General features: G+C 47.0%; 1 protein-coding gene across 1 annotated transcript; it reads left to right on the forward strand.

Annotated features, from left to right (window-relative positions):
- The first annotated feature begins 231 nt into the window (after positions 1-231).
- Positions 232-11,711, forward strand: LOC104259891 (phospholipase A2). The gene is made up of 4 exons (XM_009815434.2): positions 232-274; positions 3,431-3,596; positions 7,712-7,818; positions 11,548-11,711. The coding sequence occupies exons 1-4, from the start codon at positions 232-234 to the stop codon at positions 11,709-11,711; spliced, it is 480 nt and encodes a 159-aa protein (XP_009813736.1).
- The last annotated feature ends 7,485 nt before the right edge of the window (positions 11,712-19,196 follow it).

Consider the following 19,196-nt stretch of genomic DNA (forward strand, 5'->3'; position numbering starts at 1 on the left):
TCCCCGCGCCGTGGGGACGGACTGGACCTGGGCAGGGGCTCAGGGACATCGCCGAAGAGGGTGTTCCACTTCAGACGGGCGCAGAGCCATGTATATATAAACCCCGGAGCAGCGGCCCGGGAGGATTGTTAAGCACACCCACACCTCGGCTCACTTGGCAGCGCGACGAGGTGCTGCCGGCCGTCCCGGCGGCTGAACCCCGGTGTGCGGGAGCGCGGGAGCGATCTGCCCATGGGCTCCCGCCTGCTGCTGATGCTGATGCTGCTTCAGGCAGGTGAGTACCACCTCTCCGTCCTTCACCCTCCCCGTGCCTCCCCCCGTCCCGGGACAGCCTCTCCCCTTGCCGTCAGCTTTGCCTGCTTCACAGCAGGCACCTCGGTGTGGTTTGGCCAAATGAGGGGAAAAAAGCGCTGCTCGACTCTTCGACTTTATAGCGAGGGACTGTGTAAGTGAGCTGCCTTCCTGCTTCACTTTCCTGGTGGTTTACCGAGCTGGGACTGTATAAACATGGGTCATTTTCTTTTTGAATAGTTTTCTGCTGCAAAGTTGTTGCCGTCTGTGTTTCTTCATAGAAATACTCTCTTTTTATACCAGTCACCGTGGAGTAAGCAGTTTCCAAAGAATCTGAATTTAAAATCGTTTTTAAAAAGCCTGTTAAAAAAAGCCATAGTCTGCTAACATAAATCCCCTACACACAGAGGCGACACAACACTAAACTGGCAGGTCTGAGGTTACACCTGCAGTGCAGTTTGAAAATAAACCCCAAAATGTTGCCTTAATCTCCAGCAAAGGCTGCCCGTTTAAGCAGGAGATAGAAAGTCTAAGTTGTCAGATCCATCCCTGCTCACCTCCCCGCTGGTATGTTCTCTGCTAAGGCGCCCCGTTAGTAGTATAGCTAATGATTGGACATGCTCCTGACGGGATTTGTGGCTAAATGCAGGCTGCTGTGGAGAGTCGGACTTTTTCAAGGCTTTCCCAACTGCGTTGGCTTGGCTGCCCAGCATAGAAAAAGCAATTTCAGTTCTTGGTCAAGTTATTAGCCGTGCACCTGAATATTGAAACGTACTTGCTGGGGCTGACCTCTCAGCTGCAGCGACACACTGTCAGCTCAAAACCCAGCCAGCTTTCAAAGAACGAAACGGGAACATCAGAGACCGCCTGGATGCCCGCGTTATTTCAAGCTCTGGCAGAGCGCGCAGCCCTAAGCACCGTCTTTTGGACTCAATTCCCTTTGGGGCTTTCTCGCTGCTTTCATGAGCAGCTCTGTACTGTAATCACAGTTCCTTGATCCTCAGAGATATCCCCAAAGGAAGAATGGCCTTTCTTCTTCTGGGTGAGGTGCAGCCAGTGGCCAACAGTCTACCAGTCCTGGCTTAAGAGATCAGCGAAAGACTGCTAAAAAAAAAATGCAAGCTGCTCGTCAGGAGGCCTGAATGCCTACAAAGAAGTTTTTGTCTCCATTAGAACATTTTCAGGGTCTGCAAACTGCAATAGGTTGAAAAAAGCATGATTTTTAACCCAAAATCCAGAGCAGCTCACTGCTTGTGATTTCCCCTGGGGTGCCTGTGAGCTGAGCCCCCTCCTAACTCCGGAGCCCCCGCTGTTTAGACAAGGGAAATAGGTCATCTCTTCAGTTTCAAATAACACCCGTCTAATGTGTTTTTAGCACGAAACCTGAACACTGAAGCAGTGTTTAGGTGAGCAACGCCGTTACTTTTTCAGGAATGTGCATTTAATCCCCAAGGAATGCCCCGGGAAGCATAAGGAGGCTGTGCAAAACCCTGCGCCGGGGCAGCCCAAGGTGCCGATCGCCGGGGTGAAAATGGTGGAGGGAAGCGCTCGTTCCTGCTGGGGGCTCGGGCTGCAGAGAGGGAGCAAAGCCCTGCCTTGTCCTTCACGGGGAGAGACCCTCCTTGTCCTTGCCTGGGGTTTGGATCAGGCCGGGAGGGCGAGCCAGCCCAGGAGATGCGGGGAGAGGCCCAAGGAAGGGGATTAGAGGCTAGGTTTTAAAAGGAAAGCAACTGTTTTAATAATAGTATTGAGTCCTCGGGTGGTTTAGGGGATTAATTAGTCGGTGTTTGCACAGCACTTTGAAGAGGTCAAGCGTGCTGCAACAGCCGGGGGCAGGTGGCAAAGCAACTTCGGTGGCGGGTTCCCAGCTCCCAGGCATCGCCTCCCTCTCCATCCAAGCCTGCCGCAAAGTGCCCCCGTTTCGGCAGGCTTTTCCTTTCGGAGCGGCTGTGCACGGGCGGGACGAGCGGGTGGGTTAGGCGGTTGGTCTGAGGGGTTTGGTGCTACTGGTGAGCAGCTTTGCCATGCACGATAGAGCAGTGCAAAGCGCACCGCGTCCTTCACAGTAAATGCAGGCAATAAATACTCCGATCTGTTGCTATCGTTAACATGACAAGCATCAACGTTTGCGGCTGAGCATCACAGTGGTTTGAGTATTAAGGGCAGGGTACTCTTGGTTTCCGTAACAGTTACTGCAAGGTAGAGTCTGTGACTTCTAAAAAAGCTGCAAATTAACATGTGAAATCACAACACTGTTTGGAAGACTTGTGATTCAAAAAACTCCAGACTGGTTTGGGTGGCCATCCGCACACTTCAGCTGACACAGAGCTCCTTTTATTTTTTTTCCAAATCAACGCGGCTAAACTGATGTTGCGACTTAAATGGAACGTAATAACGGAAGCAGATGTAAGTGTCGCCGCTGCTTTCAAACGCCCAAAAGAAAGCCGATGTACCTACATCTTGGCTAACGTAGGCACTCTATCCTTGACAAAGTATACCTTACGGGCTCAGGGACTCGGATCTATCCCTGTACGCAAATTAATAGTACTGTCAGCTCTTCGCCATCTGGAGAATGGGTCAAAATATCCTACACAGGAGGGGAAACTCAGATAATATAAGACATCTTGGGCAACATGCAACGCTCATTTTTTCCGTAGAACCCAGGTTAGGTCTGGCTGCGTGCTTGTTTTCTGCTGTTCCCTGTCCCACTTGGGACCACAGTGTAGCTAGTAAACTTTCCCAGGTTTGGGAGCTCTGGCATGCAGCAGAGCCCAGCTGGATCCGCGTGGTGCTGGCCCATGTGGGCCCCGCAAAGCTTAACAGCTCGGGCTCTGTGATGTGCAAAACTGGGCACCCTGCTCCCAGATGCGATATAGCTGCAGTCACGTACTAGCGTACCACAGCTAGTAAGTCTTCCTTGAATTGAGCTCACTGAGCATCCACCTCCTGGATAGCCCAGCCCTCAGGTGAGGCCCCTGCAGAGTCCCCTTTGCAGGGTGAATGCAAAGGCTAATTAGATTATCAAGTCTGCACCCTACCAACCAGTCAAGACCAAAAAAATCCCCCCTTAAGGACTTTTTAAGAAAATCAGCATCAGGCATGTTTAATCCCTGCGTGAAGCCATGTCCTGTCTTTGCAGTTTGGAAAGATGCTCTGGGAAAATCGCATTCGCTGCATACCCGAGGAATCATCGAATTGGCAGGAGCTATATCATGTGGCACGGGACGGTCTCCCTTGGCATATATTGGCTATGGATGCTACTGTGGACTGGGAGGACAAGGCTGGCCTAAAGATAAAACAGACTGGTAAGAAGAACCTCAACTATGTGTCCAGAAGCAGTGCAGATCTCCCCGGTCTTCCCTGTTCGAACTACTGTGACTCCATGGACTTGTTACTGCCTCATGGAGGGGGAACTTCTTAGTATATATGAACAGCACTGGGCAATTGTGAGTGACCCACATATCACTTGGGGGTTGAATGAGGATTTAACCACCTTATGCATGAGAGCAGAGCTCTTGGGACCTGGTACTCTGTGGGGTGGAGGACAAAGGAGGAACCAGGGTATGATTTCATGAAATTGCTGCATGTTTATTCATAGACAGCAAGCCCTTCCTGAAAAAAGGGGAGTGACCAAAGTGTTTGGAGGGTTATTTCACCCAGGTCCTGCAAACGGCCGTGGTGGGAATATCACTGTTTATCCTCTGGAAGGAATCCAGATGATAGCAAGGAGTAATCAAACCTGTTGCCTTCATGGCCTGTTAGGTCACACTGAATCAAGGAAGAACAACAGGGTAGAGCATGGTGTTGTCCCCCCTCTTCTTTGTTAGTGGGGAAGGTGCTGTGCTTGTTACTCCCGAGGCTAAAAGCAATGAGTCTAGGAGGTGTTGCAATCAAAGGCTGCTTCTTTCTTGTACGTCGCGACTAGCGTGCACGTAAATCTTGAGTATGGTGGACTCTTGTGTGCTCTGCAGCCATTATTTGCAATCTTGTCTGGTTTTAAACCTCAAAGACAGAGCACACAAGTCTATCCGTTTAGTCAACAGCCCAGGCATTACTGATAAGCAAGTGCTGCTTTTAGCAGGGGTGAAGGCAGCGTGCAGGTCACTGGGAAGGAAACCAAGCTTTCCAGAATACCCAACTGTTGGAGACATTTCACATCATTGCTACAAAACCAAACTTTGGTGAATTGTCAGGACAAAGGAAAAAAAGAAAGAAGAGATGCCAACGTTAAAGGCCAACTCCTCCGTAGGCATAAAAGAGCAGGTGTGCCTTAAAACTAGTGGAGATGTCTTCATTAATGCAGCAAGAAGTTTCACTCCCAAAGCCCTCTCCACACATCCCTGGTTTGTATCTATGAAACATTTCATCTATGAAACAGTCAATATGGGACTTACAAATAATGAGTAACTGCCTAAAAAGTGTCATAGCTTTCAGGTGTAGAGATTTCTTTTAATTTTCAGTAGTATTTCTTGGCCTCCTTATCATCATCTACAGAAGTGTCTGTAAACATGTTTATTATTTTTGTTATCCCTTTATCAACTCTCATAATCAGGCCTTTAAAGTAAAACATGACTTCACTAATCTGGAGTCCTTCTTTTACCGAAAGGCTGAGTGGAGTCACCTAAAAGCTGTTTTCCACAGAGGTCAAGTGACCCCCGCCAAGTTTAGGTGACTCTGGGAGATGCGAGCAGTCAGCACTCCTGAAAAACCCACAGAGAGCATAAAATATGGCCATGTGTTCATCATCCGGTGTTTCTGCTGCCGTTTGATTTCCATGGGATGTGGACTTTATCCTAACGGCAGAAAATGAGACTCTGCAGCTGGAAATGCCTCAAAATACCAGGTAGTTTGTAAAAAGGAGGCTTGACCTGTTAAGTGCATTCATTATTATTCCTTAGCTGCCAAAACAAAAAAAAAAAGAAAGGTTTTTAGTTAGGTTCTTAGCTACAAAGAATCAGCAATGCCCCACTAGATTTAGCCCTAAAAATTCCATTTTATGTTCGCTAGACGAATCTTCTGATATCTGTTACTTGAGAACTACTGCAAAAGTCAGTGTGGTTGAGTACCCCGTGCCCATCAAGGTGACCACATTATTTTCCATATTTGCCGTTCTAAAAAAGAATGAAGCAGCATGGCAAAACAACTGGCCTTGAGTGACAAACGCTGTTTGAAATGACTCACTCGCGTAACACTTACAGGTTTGTTACTGAGACCCTTACAAAAGGAGTAATTTTGTTGTGAGTAATTCAGTCAATCTGTCTAGACAGGGCTAGAGTGCTTCTAAGCACCTCTCCTTTATGGAAAAAGAAAAAAAAAAGCTGTAGAGTGGGTAATCCTTTTATAAGGTTTATTCCACACCGACTTTGATGTGGTGTTGTCAGTAATTGCCTTTTCCCTTTTGTTCTACTCTCACAGTCCCATCCCTTCAAAACGTAAGGGTATCTCTTCCGCATAAAGTCAATAGATTTGTTTCTCCTTCCCCTTTCTGTCCCTTGGATTGCTGCAGCACCCATTCTGTAAAGCAGGACCTGAAGGTGCTCAGCATCTCCCTGAAAACACCGAGTGGCGGGGTGGCGTATATGGCTCATCTAAGTCCTGGCCAACTCATAGGGAAGAGTAAGATTTCCCCTCAGTTGCTGAGTTAAAGCAAAACAAAAGGACACACAGTGGTGGCTGTGCTGTTAACGTGACAAACACAACGTGACAAATTCTTACCTTAATGGCATTTGCTCAACGGCAGGGGTTTGGCCAGCTGATCCCTGCGGGCCAGCTGGAGCTGTCTGTAGCCATTACGGCTGTCTTCTAGCCCAGACGTGATGAATCGGTTGCTTACTAACTAGATGACACGGTTATATTTGTTTTCCATACCTGTTGACCAGTGCTCTGCCATTGCGTTGGCTGACCCTGTTTGCATTGGTCTAACCAAGCGTTAGCGAGTTATTAAAAGCTTAACACCACGCTCTGACCCAGGTGCAGGAAAGAGCATTTCCAGATAGGATGGGACCATCGAAGGTGGCAAAGGACAACGATAGGTTTCCTCGTTCTTCATTCCCTGGCAGTTCTTTCAAAGCATCTGAAAGAGATGTTTGTAAAATATGAGCCAAAGTCTTCTCGCTTTGTGTTGGTGTAAGCTGCATGTCACCTCTCTGCAGTTATGGGTATCGTCAGGAGAAGACGGTGTAAGTGGAAGCAGAATTGTGCCTCAAATCCTGTGGTCCTGCAGAATTTATGCAATCCCCCTGATTTCGCCAAGCCAGCTAAGGAGCAGCGAGTTCTCACAGCCAGCTAGCACACCTTTCCAGTGCGCTTTTGGTTGTCCTTGCCTGATTCACAGACCATCTTTCACCCCCTCCAAGATCTTTTCTCACTTTTCTCCTACCTCTGTTTTTGTTCATTCCCTCTGGCTCTCCATGAAAAGCAATTTCATTGCCAATGAGTAGAGCTGTTTCTCTGCAGAGTCCCAGTGATCTTGCAGGGACAGCCTCTAGAAATGCAGGAGCTCATTCCTCTCTGGCTCCAGCCTCTGATCTCCTTGCTCAAACAACCTTCGTTATTTGGCAGACAGCCTTTCTAAGTGCTGAATCTTTTCTCGGTGTATTTTGAGTCACTAAACTACCAGAAGAAAATTCAAGTTGGGTCAAGTTTTCCATAAATTCTGGAGTAATTGACAGTGGGAATTACCTCACTGACTAGTCTGTAGGACAGTTATCATCAGCTGAGCTAGTCACCCTCGGCCCCCTCTATGGTCAATGAAAAGCAATTGCACTTTCAAATGCAAAGTTTTTCACCTATGTTAGATCTCTGCAGCATGCTAATATGAACTGTGTCGCAGACATGCATAAAGGCGGTATAGATCAATGCCTTAGATGGAGATGCTTACATTTAGGGATCTGAAGTTATGAAGATATGAATCCCACCATTGAGGCTGATGAGTTTGTAGCCAGCTCTCAGAAACTGGATGAGCCAAAGAGCACGTGGCAGGTCCAGGTGAACTGAAGAGATTAAGCTGCTTGATGATGCTGAGGAAGGCAAAAAACATCCCGACTCCAAATTCTGAGATGGGCCTAAGCCTAAGCCGGTGGGCCACGGTCACGTACCTCATAGTAACACTTCAGCTCTGTTTCAGTGAGCGGGACTACCATGTGTTGACCACACCTGCCTTTCTGAGGGCAAAAGCTCTGAGGAAGAAGCACGGTGGTCATGGGAGCAAATATGGCATTAACGAGCTCCTGAGCCATGTGAGCTTTCAAAGAGATGCCAGGACGCTTGCTTCATCAACAGATGATTTACTGACAGGCTGGGGCAAACGTTGCTGTCGTAAGTGATGCATGAGTGGAGTACTCCTGGAGTACATGCAAACAACCCTGAGCAAAACATGCAGGATGCCTGAGCCCAAACTCTACCTTTTATTCTCTCCCAGGTGCTGCCACAGGCATGACTGCTGCTACGACAAGGCAGAGAAGGAAGGCTGCAGCCCCAAGGCGCAGCGATACCAGTGGGCATGCGAGCAGAACGCCGTGCGGTGCGGTAAGGAAATGCTCCCTCGCGTCGGGTTCGTTTCATTCCCTCCTCCGCAGGTCCAGAGGCTGACCTAAGAGCTTCGTGGGCCTCAGAGGTAGGTCTGTGTATGCTGAGATGGTGTTAAAGATGCTTTGGGCAATGCCTGTTTGCCTCTGAGCTCTCTTCCCATCCCTTGCCTGGATCGCTAGGCTTGCCAAGAGTCCCCAGCTGGAGCTGGGAGGAAGGCTGGAGCCCCGGCACCACTTGTCCCGGCTGAAGAGTGGGAGTGGGGGCCATGGAGCCCACAAGCCATCTCAGTTTGGCAGGGATGCAGATGCCTCTCCGGAGGCTCTCCGCTCACTCGCATTAAGCATGCCTGCTCCTCACCGACCTCTTCCCACAGCTGTGCAATGGTCTGCAGGGGTGGTCTTCCAGTGGGAGTTTTAGCCCTCTCTCCTGTGGGACTGTTCCCTTTTTTCCTTACCATTATGTACTGCTAGAGAAGAGCCATGCTACTATGCATGGCTGCAAGACAGGTTAAATAGGATGCTAGCCTGCACCTCTGCCTCGTGTACGGCTCCAGCCTAAAGCCCTAGGGCTCCAGCGAGGATTTTGAAGCATGCAGAGCCAAATGCTCTCGAGTGCCGCAGGCATACAGCGAGTGTAGGCTGTGCTCGGCTCTACAGCTGGTACCCAGTCAAGAAGGTCTTGAATTGCACAGTCACAGCCCATGAGTGACTCGCACCAGTTTGTTTTGACATACACCAGATGACTTGAGTCTTAGAATTTGTCACTTCCATTTCTAAGTCTCCAAAAAGTCCCCGATGGTAAAATCCATTGTAGAACACTTTGGAAGTTTGAAAAGAAACATGTGAGAGTAAAACTTGTCCCCACACCATCGAAGCTACTTGCTTGAACATTAAAAGACTATTTCTACCTTATCAGAAGACCACATTCTACTGGTGCAATCCTCAGCCCCTCCAGCAGCTGAAAATCTGCCAGCGGATACGGGATGGGGCATAGCACATCTGCCGTTGCTCTTTTCCAAGGGCCAGAACAACCTATTAAATACCAAGTGCTGGCTAAGGAATGTATTGCTTTAATGTATAACTGCTCTCCTTCCCGCTTACCCGTATTTCCATACCTGGTTGATACCTTCTGCTAGCTATTTTGGTATGAAAAAAATCCCTGTTTCTTTTTGCTGTCAAGGAACAATCCTAGTTGCGGATGTGAGATGTATCATTGAGTCCATGAGACGTGCAAAGTATGTCCCGTAAGAGTGCACTGGGCTGCAGTTGCTCCAATCTGGCTGACAAGCATTAGTTGAACAAATTCCAGGAATTCCTTAACTGATGTCCAGGCAAAGCCTGAGAAGCATCCATCAACTGTCCTCCACAAGCCCTCAGCAGGCTTCACTTCCCCCGACATCCCCCATGGGGAGGAACAATGGAAATGTGTTCCGAAGGCAAATTTCCTACCCCAGGCTACAGCACAGCAGGTTTTACTGAGGTGTGAAGGTTTAATGTCTGATCCCATTCAAACAAAAGGAATGAAGAATTACATTTCCAGGCATGTTTTCTGGGCCTAAGGTAGTGATGTCCAGAAACATTAGAAGCAGAACCGCTTGCGCTGTCCTTTCTATACAAGAGGAAATAAATGCCTGTTGCCTGGCATTGTATCGTAAAAACAGATCTTTTCAGGTAAATTAAATAGAAGCTCATTTTCCATGGGACTTCTCCTCCTTTTGCTACTGTTAGGCAGTTTTGTTTGTGGAATTTTAAAAAATTGGCAAAACCATATTCTTCAGCCCAGATGTGCCATCATGTGTAGGCAAATTCCATTCAATAAATATCTGGCATACAGAAAAGGCTGTAAGTTGTGGGGGCTGGTCAAAAAAATCATTCTGCTCTAACAGAAATGCCTGCCAAGCCAGACTCTCATATTCGCATTAGACAGACAGTGGTTGGCACGGCATAGGAAGGCCAACGGCATCCTGGCCTGTATCAGAAATGGTGTGGGCAGCAGGAGCAGGGAGGTAATCGTGCCCCTGTACTCGGCACTGGTGAGGCCACACCTCGAATCCTGTGTTCAGTTTTGGGCTCCTCACTACAAGAAGGACATTGAGGTGCTGGAGCGTGTCCAGAGAAGGGCAACGGAGGTCTGGAGCACAAGTCTTATGAGGAGCAGCTGAGGGAACTGGGAGTTGAACAACTGGGGTTGTTCAGTCTGGAGAAGAGGAGGCTGAGGGGAGACCTCATCGCTCTCTACAACTACCTGAAAGGGGGTTGTAGAGAGGTGGGTATTGGTCTCTTCTCCCAAGTGACTAGCGACAGGACAAGAGGAAATGGCCTCAAGTTGCACCAGGGGACATTTAGACTTGATATTAGGAAAAATTTCTTTACTGAGAGAGTGGTGAGACACTGGAACAGGCTGCCCAGGGAAGTGGTGGAGTCACCATCCCTGGAGGTGTTCAAGGAACGTGTGGACATGGCATTGTGGGACATGGTTTAATGGGCATGGTTGTGTTGGTTGATGGTTGGACTTGATGATCTTACAGGTCTTTTCCAACCTTAGTGATTCTGTGATTCTGTGACTCAAGGAGCAGAGGGGCAAGGAGGAAATCAGGCAAGACTGGTAGCTAAGAAAAAAAATGGTATTAGGGCTGGAATCCTCATTGGTGGGACCCTTGAAACACTTTTTACCGGTAAACATGTGATTCTTCAGACAAGCTTAAGAAATATGGGCTTTTCTTATTTATCAGTTACAGGGTTGATCCAGCAAAGTCCAGTGAAATCCGGAAGGATTCCTATACTCATTGCAGTTGGTATGAGTTGCACTGGCATGAAGTTACACTTTAAACTTTGCCTAGTGGAGGGTTTGGTGGGTGTTAGATAATCTATAGTAGCAGGCTCAAATAAACAAGGCATTGTGCTTTGAAATAATAGTAGCCCAACGGCTGTATTTAAGCCACCTGTAGATGGGATGGGGTTCATTAACACAAATTAAGTCATTTGCAATGTAGCCACCTGAGCTAGTTGCTTTGATGTTCCTTATGGTCCTTACTTAGTCATGTAGTCATATAGTTGCATTATATATAGTTCCATATATGTTTTTGATCAGCTTCATTAGCTGCTGACTCACAAAAATCAGGTACCTGACCCTGCCGCGGAGTTCCTCGGCTCCTCTGCCGTGATCAGAGAGAGATGTAAGAGCAACTCACGGGGCACAAGTGAAGGATGCCCGGTGGGTGCTTCCACGCCCTCAGGTTTCCGAATGTCCCTCTGGGAGACTCCTCCTTTCAAAGCAGCATTTTTTTCTTTTGGAATCGGGCTGATTTGCGGAGGGAGGAGTTAGAAGGGAAATGGACTGCCTGAGGGAAGTTGGAATATTTTTAGCTCAGGCTAAACTGAAATTATTTTCTTTTTTAGCTTCGGCTGCTGAAGTAAACCCCCATTGTTCACACAGCTCTAGAAGCGGGGAGTGCTCTGTGCTGGGCAGGTTTTCATAAGCTTTGCCAATTTGCGTTTAGCTTTTACTTTCTGATGTTCCTGGTCACAGTTAAGACCAGACCTGTTGACAGAGATAGGGGAGGGTCAGATCCACACACAACAGGACATGTCGGTCCTTCTCTCTTCCTACTCCCAGAGCCTCTGTTCCCTAAGAATTTCTTTATTAGGGAATTGTTCCTCTTAAAATTGTTTCTTGCCTTTGTCCGATACAGAATCTCTCATCCTCCGTCAACATTTTCTTTTGCAGATAACCTGACAGACCGGTGTGAAAAAATGGTGTGCCTGTGTGACCAAGAAGCAGCCAAGTGTTGGGGAGCAGCCCCCTACAACCCACACTTCATCCTCTGGCCAGACTTTTTATGTGGACAGACTCACCCCACCTGCCATTTCAGATATGGGGGGGCAGAATAGTCTTTTTAGGACCTGCCTTCTAACCCTTTGAATCTGAAGGTGCTGGAATAAAATTTTACCTCTTTACCAGAGCTAACAATGGTGTGAGAGAACTTCTATCAGGCCAGGGTTTATGGGGAGGAGAGATAGGGTAACATATATGCTGAAGTAAGGATAAGAACCTGCTCTGATCGCGGCCTTTGCAGAAACACCAAATGGCTTTTTTGTCCTTTCACATTGCCTGACCTTCAGCTCCCACACACTTGCACATGATCTGGAAAATATGTAGAGACTTCTGCTGGACTGGCTTGTAAAAAAATATTAAATAATTCCATCTCTGTGAAAAGATACACCAGCCTTTGAAGACCCGAGGCATGCCAGTCTGGGATTAGAGTGACCCACTTTATTTTCCTAGACCTGCAGGAGGAGAGGGGACATCAAAGAGGGAGGATGCCTCATTATTCCTTATTTGTGCTTGGAGGAGTTCTGCTTCCTACCAGAAGGAAAAGCAGAGTCTGGCCCAGGGCAGGGCTCCATCCTTCCTTGCAGAGGGTGGTGTGTTTTGTGTTTCTCAGTTTATATAGCCAGCTGTCTTTCTTACCCCTCATGTCCCTGCCTCGCAGCACCGGGGACGCTTCTGAGGTGTGTTCAAAGGTAAGCAGAGTTACACCGGGCTGTTGCTGCTGCAAGACCAGTAAGGGCTTCTGACTTCTACTTACTAGGAGGCACATCCATACTTTGCAAAAGAACATATTCCTTGCCTGCTACACACGTTTCAGAGCTGATATGCTGCTCTCCTATACATTTAGGGGATGCTCTCCTATATTGGCGTATCCCCCGGTCACTGACCACCTGGGAATCAATTATTGTCATGTCAGGAAACGGGAGCTATGGAGAACATTAGTCATGTCAAGCAAATCTTTCACTGCTCCTTTTTTTTTAAGGCTATTAGAGGCTTATATTGAAACACTACGTTTCCTTCTGGCAAGAGCAAACCAAAATCCCATTCTTTCAGCCAGGGGTAGCGATGTTCAAGTGGGCTTTCTTTGCCTCTTTCTAACAAGCTTGTAAGCTGAAGCAAGCCAACAGGACAACAGCCTCTATACCGAGAGGCACAGACAGGCGAGAGCCACGGTTGCACCCCCAGAAGCGACGCATTCGATTTCCTCGGGTAGGTGGTAGCAGCTGGGGAGCTGGGGGGCCCGGGTAGGTCAGGCTCCTTCTGTCTCTTCTGAAGCACAGCTGACAAACTTCGAGTACCACCTTTAAAATAAGAAGTAATGGCAGGGAAAGACCCAAGGTACCCCATCAGAATCTAGATTCAGAGCTATGTGGCCAAATTAAGTGGGGTTTTGCCAGGTGAGAATACACATTCCTCTACAGAAGGCTGTTTTGCTCCCTGCTGCAGGAGGATGCTGAATATGCCACTGTGGCTGTCAAAGCTGCAGGAAAAAGAAACAGACTAACAAAAATAAAAATGCCAAAGACAACATGCACTGAGGCAAAAGCTTTTATTCCATCTAGAGCTCCATTTTTGCTTTTCAGGGCATCAGAAGTTCCACCTGTAGGCTTTGCATCTTCCAGCAGCTCCTGTAATGCTGCACCTCAAGCTACGCTGAGCAAGAAGGAAAGGAGAGAGCGAGTGAGCGGTACAGAGTTAGTACAACACAATAAACTCTTCCAAGGCTTTCTGGCAAGAAGTTGTGAACTCTGTTCATGCAGAGGGTTTGCAAAGGGGTGATGCTGTGCCGGCAGCGTGGCGCGGGTGCAAGGGCTGGCAGACCTCCCCGGCAGGCAGGGCAGAGCGCCTGGCCTGTCCCTGTCCCTGTCCCTGTCCCTGTCCCTGTCCCTGTCCCTGCCAGGCTGGCCATCAGGTGGCGGCAGCGCTCCGGGGAATGGCCAGAGCAGTTCTTCCTTCAGCCCTGCAGGGAGGGGACCTTTTTCAGCAGGCCGAGCAAGATTTTTGAGTGCCGGGAGGAGAGGTGCAAATCACAGGGCTCCCCTCTGAAAGCAAGAAGTCAGCTGAGCTCGGTCTGAAACGCAGACCACATCTTGGGTTGCACAAAATGGGAACTAAGCTTGTTTCAAAATCCAGCCTTCAGTGCCAGTCTACTCTAATTAGACCAGCTGACAGAGCTGGAAAAAACAGGTGAGCTTTCAGGTACATCAGCATCTTCTCAGGTCATTTCTTTGTCTCATGTGTGACGAAAACGTCTAGTTTTCCCAACCTGATCAGCTGATCTAATAAAAGATATTACTGGGCTTTACAAACCACACCTCAAACATACACTTAGGCCATCATAGGTTTTCTGTACACGAGCATTACAAGAATATGATGTAAGCGTGCAGTTGGTGGGAGGAAGACCCATCCTTCAGCATAAGCCTAAAAGAACCAAAGGAGACTCAGGACTTCGTTAAAAGAAGCAGCATCTCATTGAACAACTCTTTGCCACAAGTGGCAATTAAAGAAGATGCTATTGTTTTGCTTATAGGTAACTCATTAGGCCCATGCATGAAGCTCTACCCAACATAAACAAAGAACTATTTGAAAAAGAGATGGAATATAGAGCCAGCCCTGTTAGAATGTCATCCACACTGCTTATTTCCTGAACCAGATGCCTTGTCTGACCAGAGGTAAGTAAATGGTTAATCCCTCCTTAAGTTAAAAAAAGGTACCTTTGGAAATAGGCGATTGGGTTCACCTTTCTAGCAAGGGATTCCAGAATTTTGTGTTCCTCACCTTGGTGAGAGCCTTGTCTCATGCAGAGGATGCACCTCCTCAACTGCGGGGTTAAAACAATGATCAGAACAACTATGCCGCCGATACCAGCCGCCACAACCCCAATGATGGTTCCAATGGATTCTTCTATACCAAACAAGCCTGGGGGAGAAGGGCAGATAAGGCAGCAACATAAGATCTTGTCCAGGCAAGCACATGCAATGCAGCCAGCATGTTTTCTGCAGTGGCTGCAGAGGAAGCTACTTACTATGATATCAATTATGGCGATGTCTTGTCTGACATGAAGTCATGGGCTTCTACATGGGAAAAAGTGCATTGCACTATGGAGTTACTGATTTTTTTCATTCCTATGTAGGAAGCTGCTATGCTTTCTGGGGATTTAGGGATAGGACAGCCCCATCTCCCTAGCAATCTCCCTTAACAGCTGGATGCTGTTGGGATAGCAAAAGATGCTGCTGCCTGAATTAATGGGACTCATGCCTGTATGCTTTATTTTCAAATGGAAAAAAATACTTTGACAATTTTGAGAAAGTCATCGGTCTCCCTGTCTGCCTCCAAAGGAGACAGCACCAGAGGGCAGGCAGAGCTCCACTGAAGTCCTTTCTACGATTCGATGCTCTTTGGGACTGTTGCATGGCAGAGATGGGATAATGCCATTTTCTTTGAGATAAGAGCATGTTGGCATTCTGGCTTTTTAATTTGTCAGGACTGAAGGATGAGTCACTTTGGTCAGGTAAGCACAGTAGGATGGACTGTTACAAGGGTTATGGGATGCAGCATGGAGAGCATCTGTTCTGTAGCGTCGAGGCTGCCAGAGTAGGAGCATCTCTTTAGAGAGAGGGAATTGGCTGGGCAATGGCCCAAGGCTGATCTGTCCAGATTTTAAGGGACTGCCTCGTGCTCATGGTAGTCATTTTGCCATATGACTCACCCAGGAAGGATACTAAAAGAATGGTTAAAAAGCCTTCCAGTTTTATCTACAGTTACAGTACGAGCAGGCATTCATTACATATCTCTGTGTGGTTGTATTTAAGCTCCACTAGAAAATTTGGACAGCTTTGCTAGCATATTCACACACAGATTTCCCAGCATTGGGCCACCCATTCACAGGAGTAGCTGCTACTCTGTGCTACGTAGCCGAATGGGTGGACATCCAGCAGCTCACCAGTAAATCAGCTGTAGCTCATCAGTAAAAAACCCACCCCCCTTCTCCCACATACAGGGAGGTATCCTGTAGCTTAAATCCATTTGTGGGGCTGCTCATTTCATCAGGAAAGTGAGGGCAATGAAGGTGCTGTAGAACCGTTACTTACCTTACTTCAAAACATACGTCATTTGCTTCCTGTAATGGACAAGAGTCACCTAATCTCTCCTTTTAATTTTAGATAAGTTTTAGGACAGTCTGGATTTGTGGCACATAATTTTTCTTTATGAATTGTATTTCTCGTATTCTCTTGTCCCTTTAATTCAGGCATAGTGCAGAAATGCTGTATTTCATCTTCTCAGGAGCACAGAAAGGCAATTACGCTGGCCAGGGTGCAGACATTGCGAGAGTAACCCGCGCTACTGAGACTATGAGATCAAACCAACGGGAGACCTCATCAGACACATGACCAAACCTTTGCAGGGGGCACGGTTTTCTTGCCTCGTTAGTGCTACGGTTTAAATCGAGTAGTTTTATAAAAATTCGTAACGGAGGAACCCAGGCTTAAAAGGGCAAAGGCTTAGTGAATCTTGGTGAGATAGAAGCTTTGGTAATGAATAACGGGGAAATGGCACTTGCATAATTTACTCTTGACACAGAAGGTGCTATTTTTTGTTAATTAGATAGTAAGATAATAAACCTTCTGATGTGTTGATTTGTTGGGACTGGAATGTGTTTAGCCTACATAAAAAGGAAAGCTGCTTTGACATTTCCAGCTGATAAAGGCAAAGCAAGTTATCTCCTTACTTAATATGCCTAGTGACTATTTGTGAGGCTAAGACAACATAGCATGGCACTTTTAATGCTACTTTGATTTTAATGTGAATGAAGTTAAGCAGAAATGATATAATGGGATCCTCACGTTTATTGTGGGATTACTTATGTCATCCAGAGTCAAGGAATGAATATGGAAGTTAGTGGGTTGGAGAGAAATAATGTCAAAGAAAGGGAGTTTGGAGCTGTTCCCTGAGACAGCATCCTGACACCCGTCACTCATGGGGGTTCTGCCAAATAGAGCTGTGAGTACAAGAGAACTTGTCTGATTGTTTCATTCTTGGCACTGACTTTGATTTTTGTGATAAAATTATCCCTTCTTTTTTTGGTTGTAAATGCCCCTCCTTATAATAATACCTGTGTGACTGTTTATAGATGCAAGCCAATCAAAATTAGCTGGCCTAATGAAAACAATGAGAAATGCTAGAGAGCAATTACACTTCATGATACCAGGGTCTACCTGCTAGAGGTCAAATGGGCCAACTTCTCTCTTTCTGCAAGTGTGTAGACCAGCTTTGGAGGAGAAAGAGGGAGAAAAGAAGTAAATAACATCAAATATTACCCAGAGCCCTCCTGATCCTGAGCTTTGTGCCATCTCCTGTCACCGGCTTCCTGTGCGGAAGTGTAACCTCACAGAAATAAATACCGTGGTCACTGGTTGTCACGTTGAGGATCACCAGGGAGGCATCCCCTTGGGACAAGTCTCCACTCATGAAAAACCTGGAGTTATTTGGTAAGACGGTCACATTGTTTTCTAGCAGGTCCATCCGCCCCTTTTCATCTTCTTTGTACCACTTCACCATCAGGTCAGTCAGGGAGGGACGTCGTGGACTGTTAAAGTGGCAATTTAAAACCACTGTTTCACCCTCTTTGGCTTTTTCCTTGGCTGGTGTTTGAGTCACCAAAAGGTGCCACGGCTCAGGTGTCGTCAACAATGAAGGCTGTGCTATTATATGAGTTACAGCTGCATTCTCCTTCCTTGCACTTCCACCACTAACACCAACATCTGTACCAGGAAAGAGAAAGAAGAGGAGGGTTGAGGGTGACAGGATGATAAACTTCCTGGCCGCTCCTGACCTGTAACCAGCACAAAGAATGGCCCCTGGAATTAAGACTTGAGGGTAGTCACTACTATGACGGTAGGGATGTTTTTCCCGATTCCTGCTTAAATTATGTTCAAGTGTACAGACAGGTCTTTTCCTGATCCTCAGTTCCTTTGTACTGCCATGCTAGAGGAAGATTAATGCCATTGTCCAATGGCTTTGGGTGAAATCTGGAGTCCGTTCAGCCACATTTCCACCTGGAACACTAACCTCTTTCTTCCCACCCCAAAAAGTCCCAGGGCCTGATGTTCCTGCCTCAACTGCTTTTGAGGCAAAGCAAAAAATGCATGGGGCCTTACACACAGGCAGCTCTGTTCTAACAAGTACAGTGAATATGTGTGCATCCTAATGCAACTGCCTGCATCCCAAAACATAAAGTGAGCTTCTTAGAAGTTTTGGCATGCACTTCCAGTTTCAGAATAGGAAATCTTGAAACTGTGGGAAGAATCTCTATCGCCAGAGACTGATCCCCCAACAGCAACCTGGGGAATGGCACCTGAGCATTCTGCGGCTATTGATACTGAGCACACTGGCATGGGTGAATTTCCCCAGTATGATAACGCTCTGCTCATGAGAGACAAAGACAGTTTTTTATAATGCTGCAATTCCTGTGCCAAGGGAAGCTAGTGGTGAGAGGCGCTGGCTGAAGTTTATTACGCGTCTGTTTTACAAATAGAGTGGGAAAGTACAAAGATGGCACTTGATTTTCTGTTTGCCCAGCAGAAAATTGGTGAAGTCATTCTGCCTGGGCAGGCCACTTTCTGTAACTGTTTTTTGACAACTTTGAGTTGGTGTGAGTTTCAACATGTAAGTTTTGATAACTTAAGAGTCATTGCGAAAACACTCGGCATATGAAATAGCCAGCTTCATTTGGACAACCAACATCCTGAAAGACATAGAAGATGCACTTGAAGACACTGTCATACTATCATGTTTAAAATTAAGAGGCCTCTTGACAGTATGCTGAGTGACATCTATTCTCTGCGAAGGGACCACATTGTCCTGCTACTCTTTGTTAGAAAAATACAGACAACACGCCTGTAGTAGAGATTTAAAGCTTCCTTCCCTCACGCAGCTGGTAATCATAGTATCATGCAGCCTTGAGCTAAGAGTAGTGTGAGTGGATCTCATTTCTGGAAACAAGCCTGGGCTCCAAAGAAGAAAGGAATAGTTGCTGTCTCAAATCCCCAGCTAGAACAAAAGGAGGGGAAACCAAACTCTTAAAAATAAGCCAACAGCTGTTGCCAGGCAAGAGTTCAAACTAATTCTTTGAAAAGTTTCTTCTGTTGTTTTATTTTCTTCAAGTGAAATAGTCTCCCTTCATACTAGTGGGTACCCTCTCAAGGACTGCAGACCATCCCACAGTGAAGGTCTTGATTTTCCATTGTCTTGAGTCTTTCATTGCTATCCAAAGGATGTGAAACGCTATTGTTTGGGTCTGGTAAAGCTTCACAATGACACTAGCCTGAATGCTCAGGGACAAATGTCTCAAGGCAATGGAAAACCCAATCCCTTGAGGATCGGTTTGAGAGTTACTTGAATGGTTCCTCCAGGCATGTTTGTGCATAAAATCACAGTTGTACTCATTATTATTTATGACTCGTATGGGAGTAGCACTGACAATTTCTGTCAGACAGCAGGGCCCTGTTGTTCTAGGTGCCTTATGAAAGTATGGGGTATAGAGC

This window comes from Gavia stellata, chromosome 1 (genome assembly GCF_030936135.1).
Source record: "Gavia stellata isolate bGavSte3 chromosome 1, bGavSte3.hap2, whole genome shotgun sequence".
NCBI classification, from domain to species: domain Eukaryota; kingdom Metazoa; phylum Chordata; class Aves; order Gaviiformes; family Gaviidae; genus Gavia; species Gavia stellata.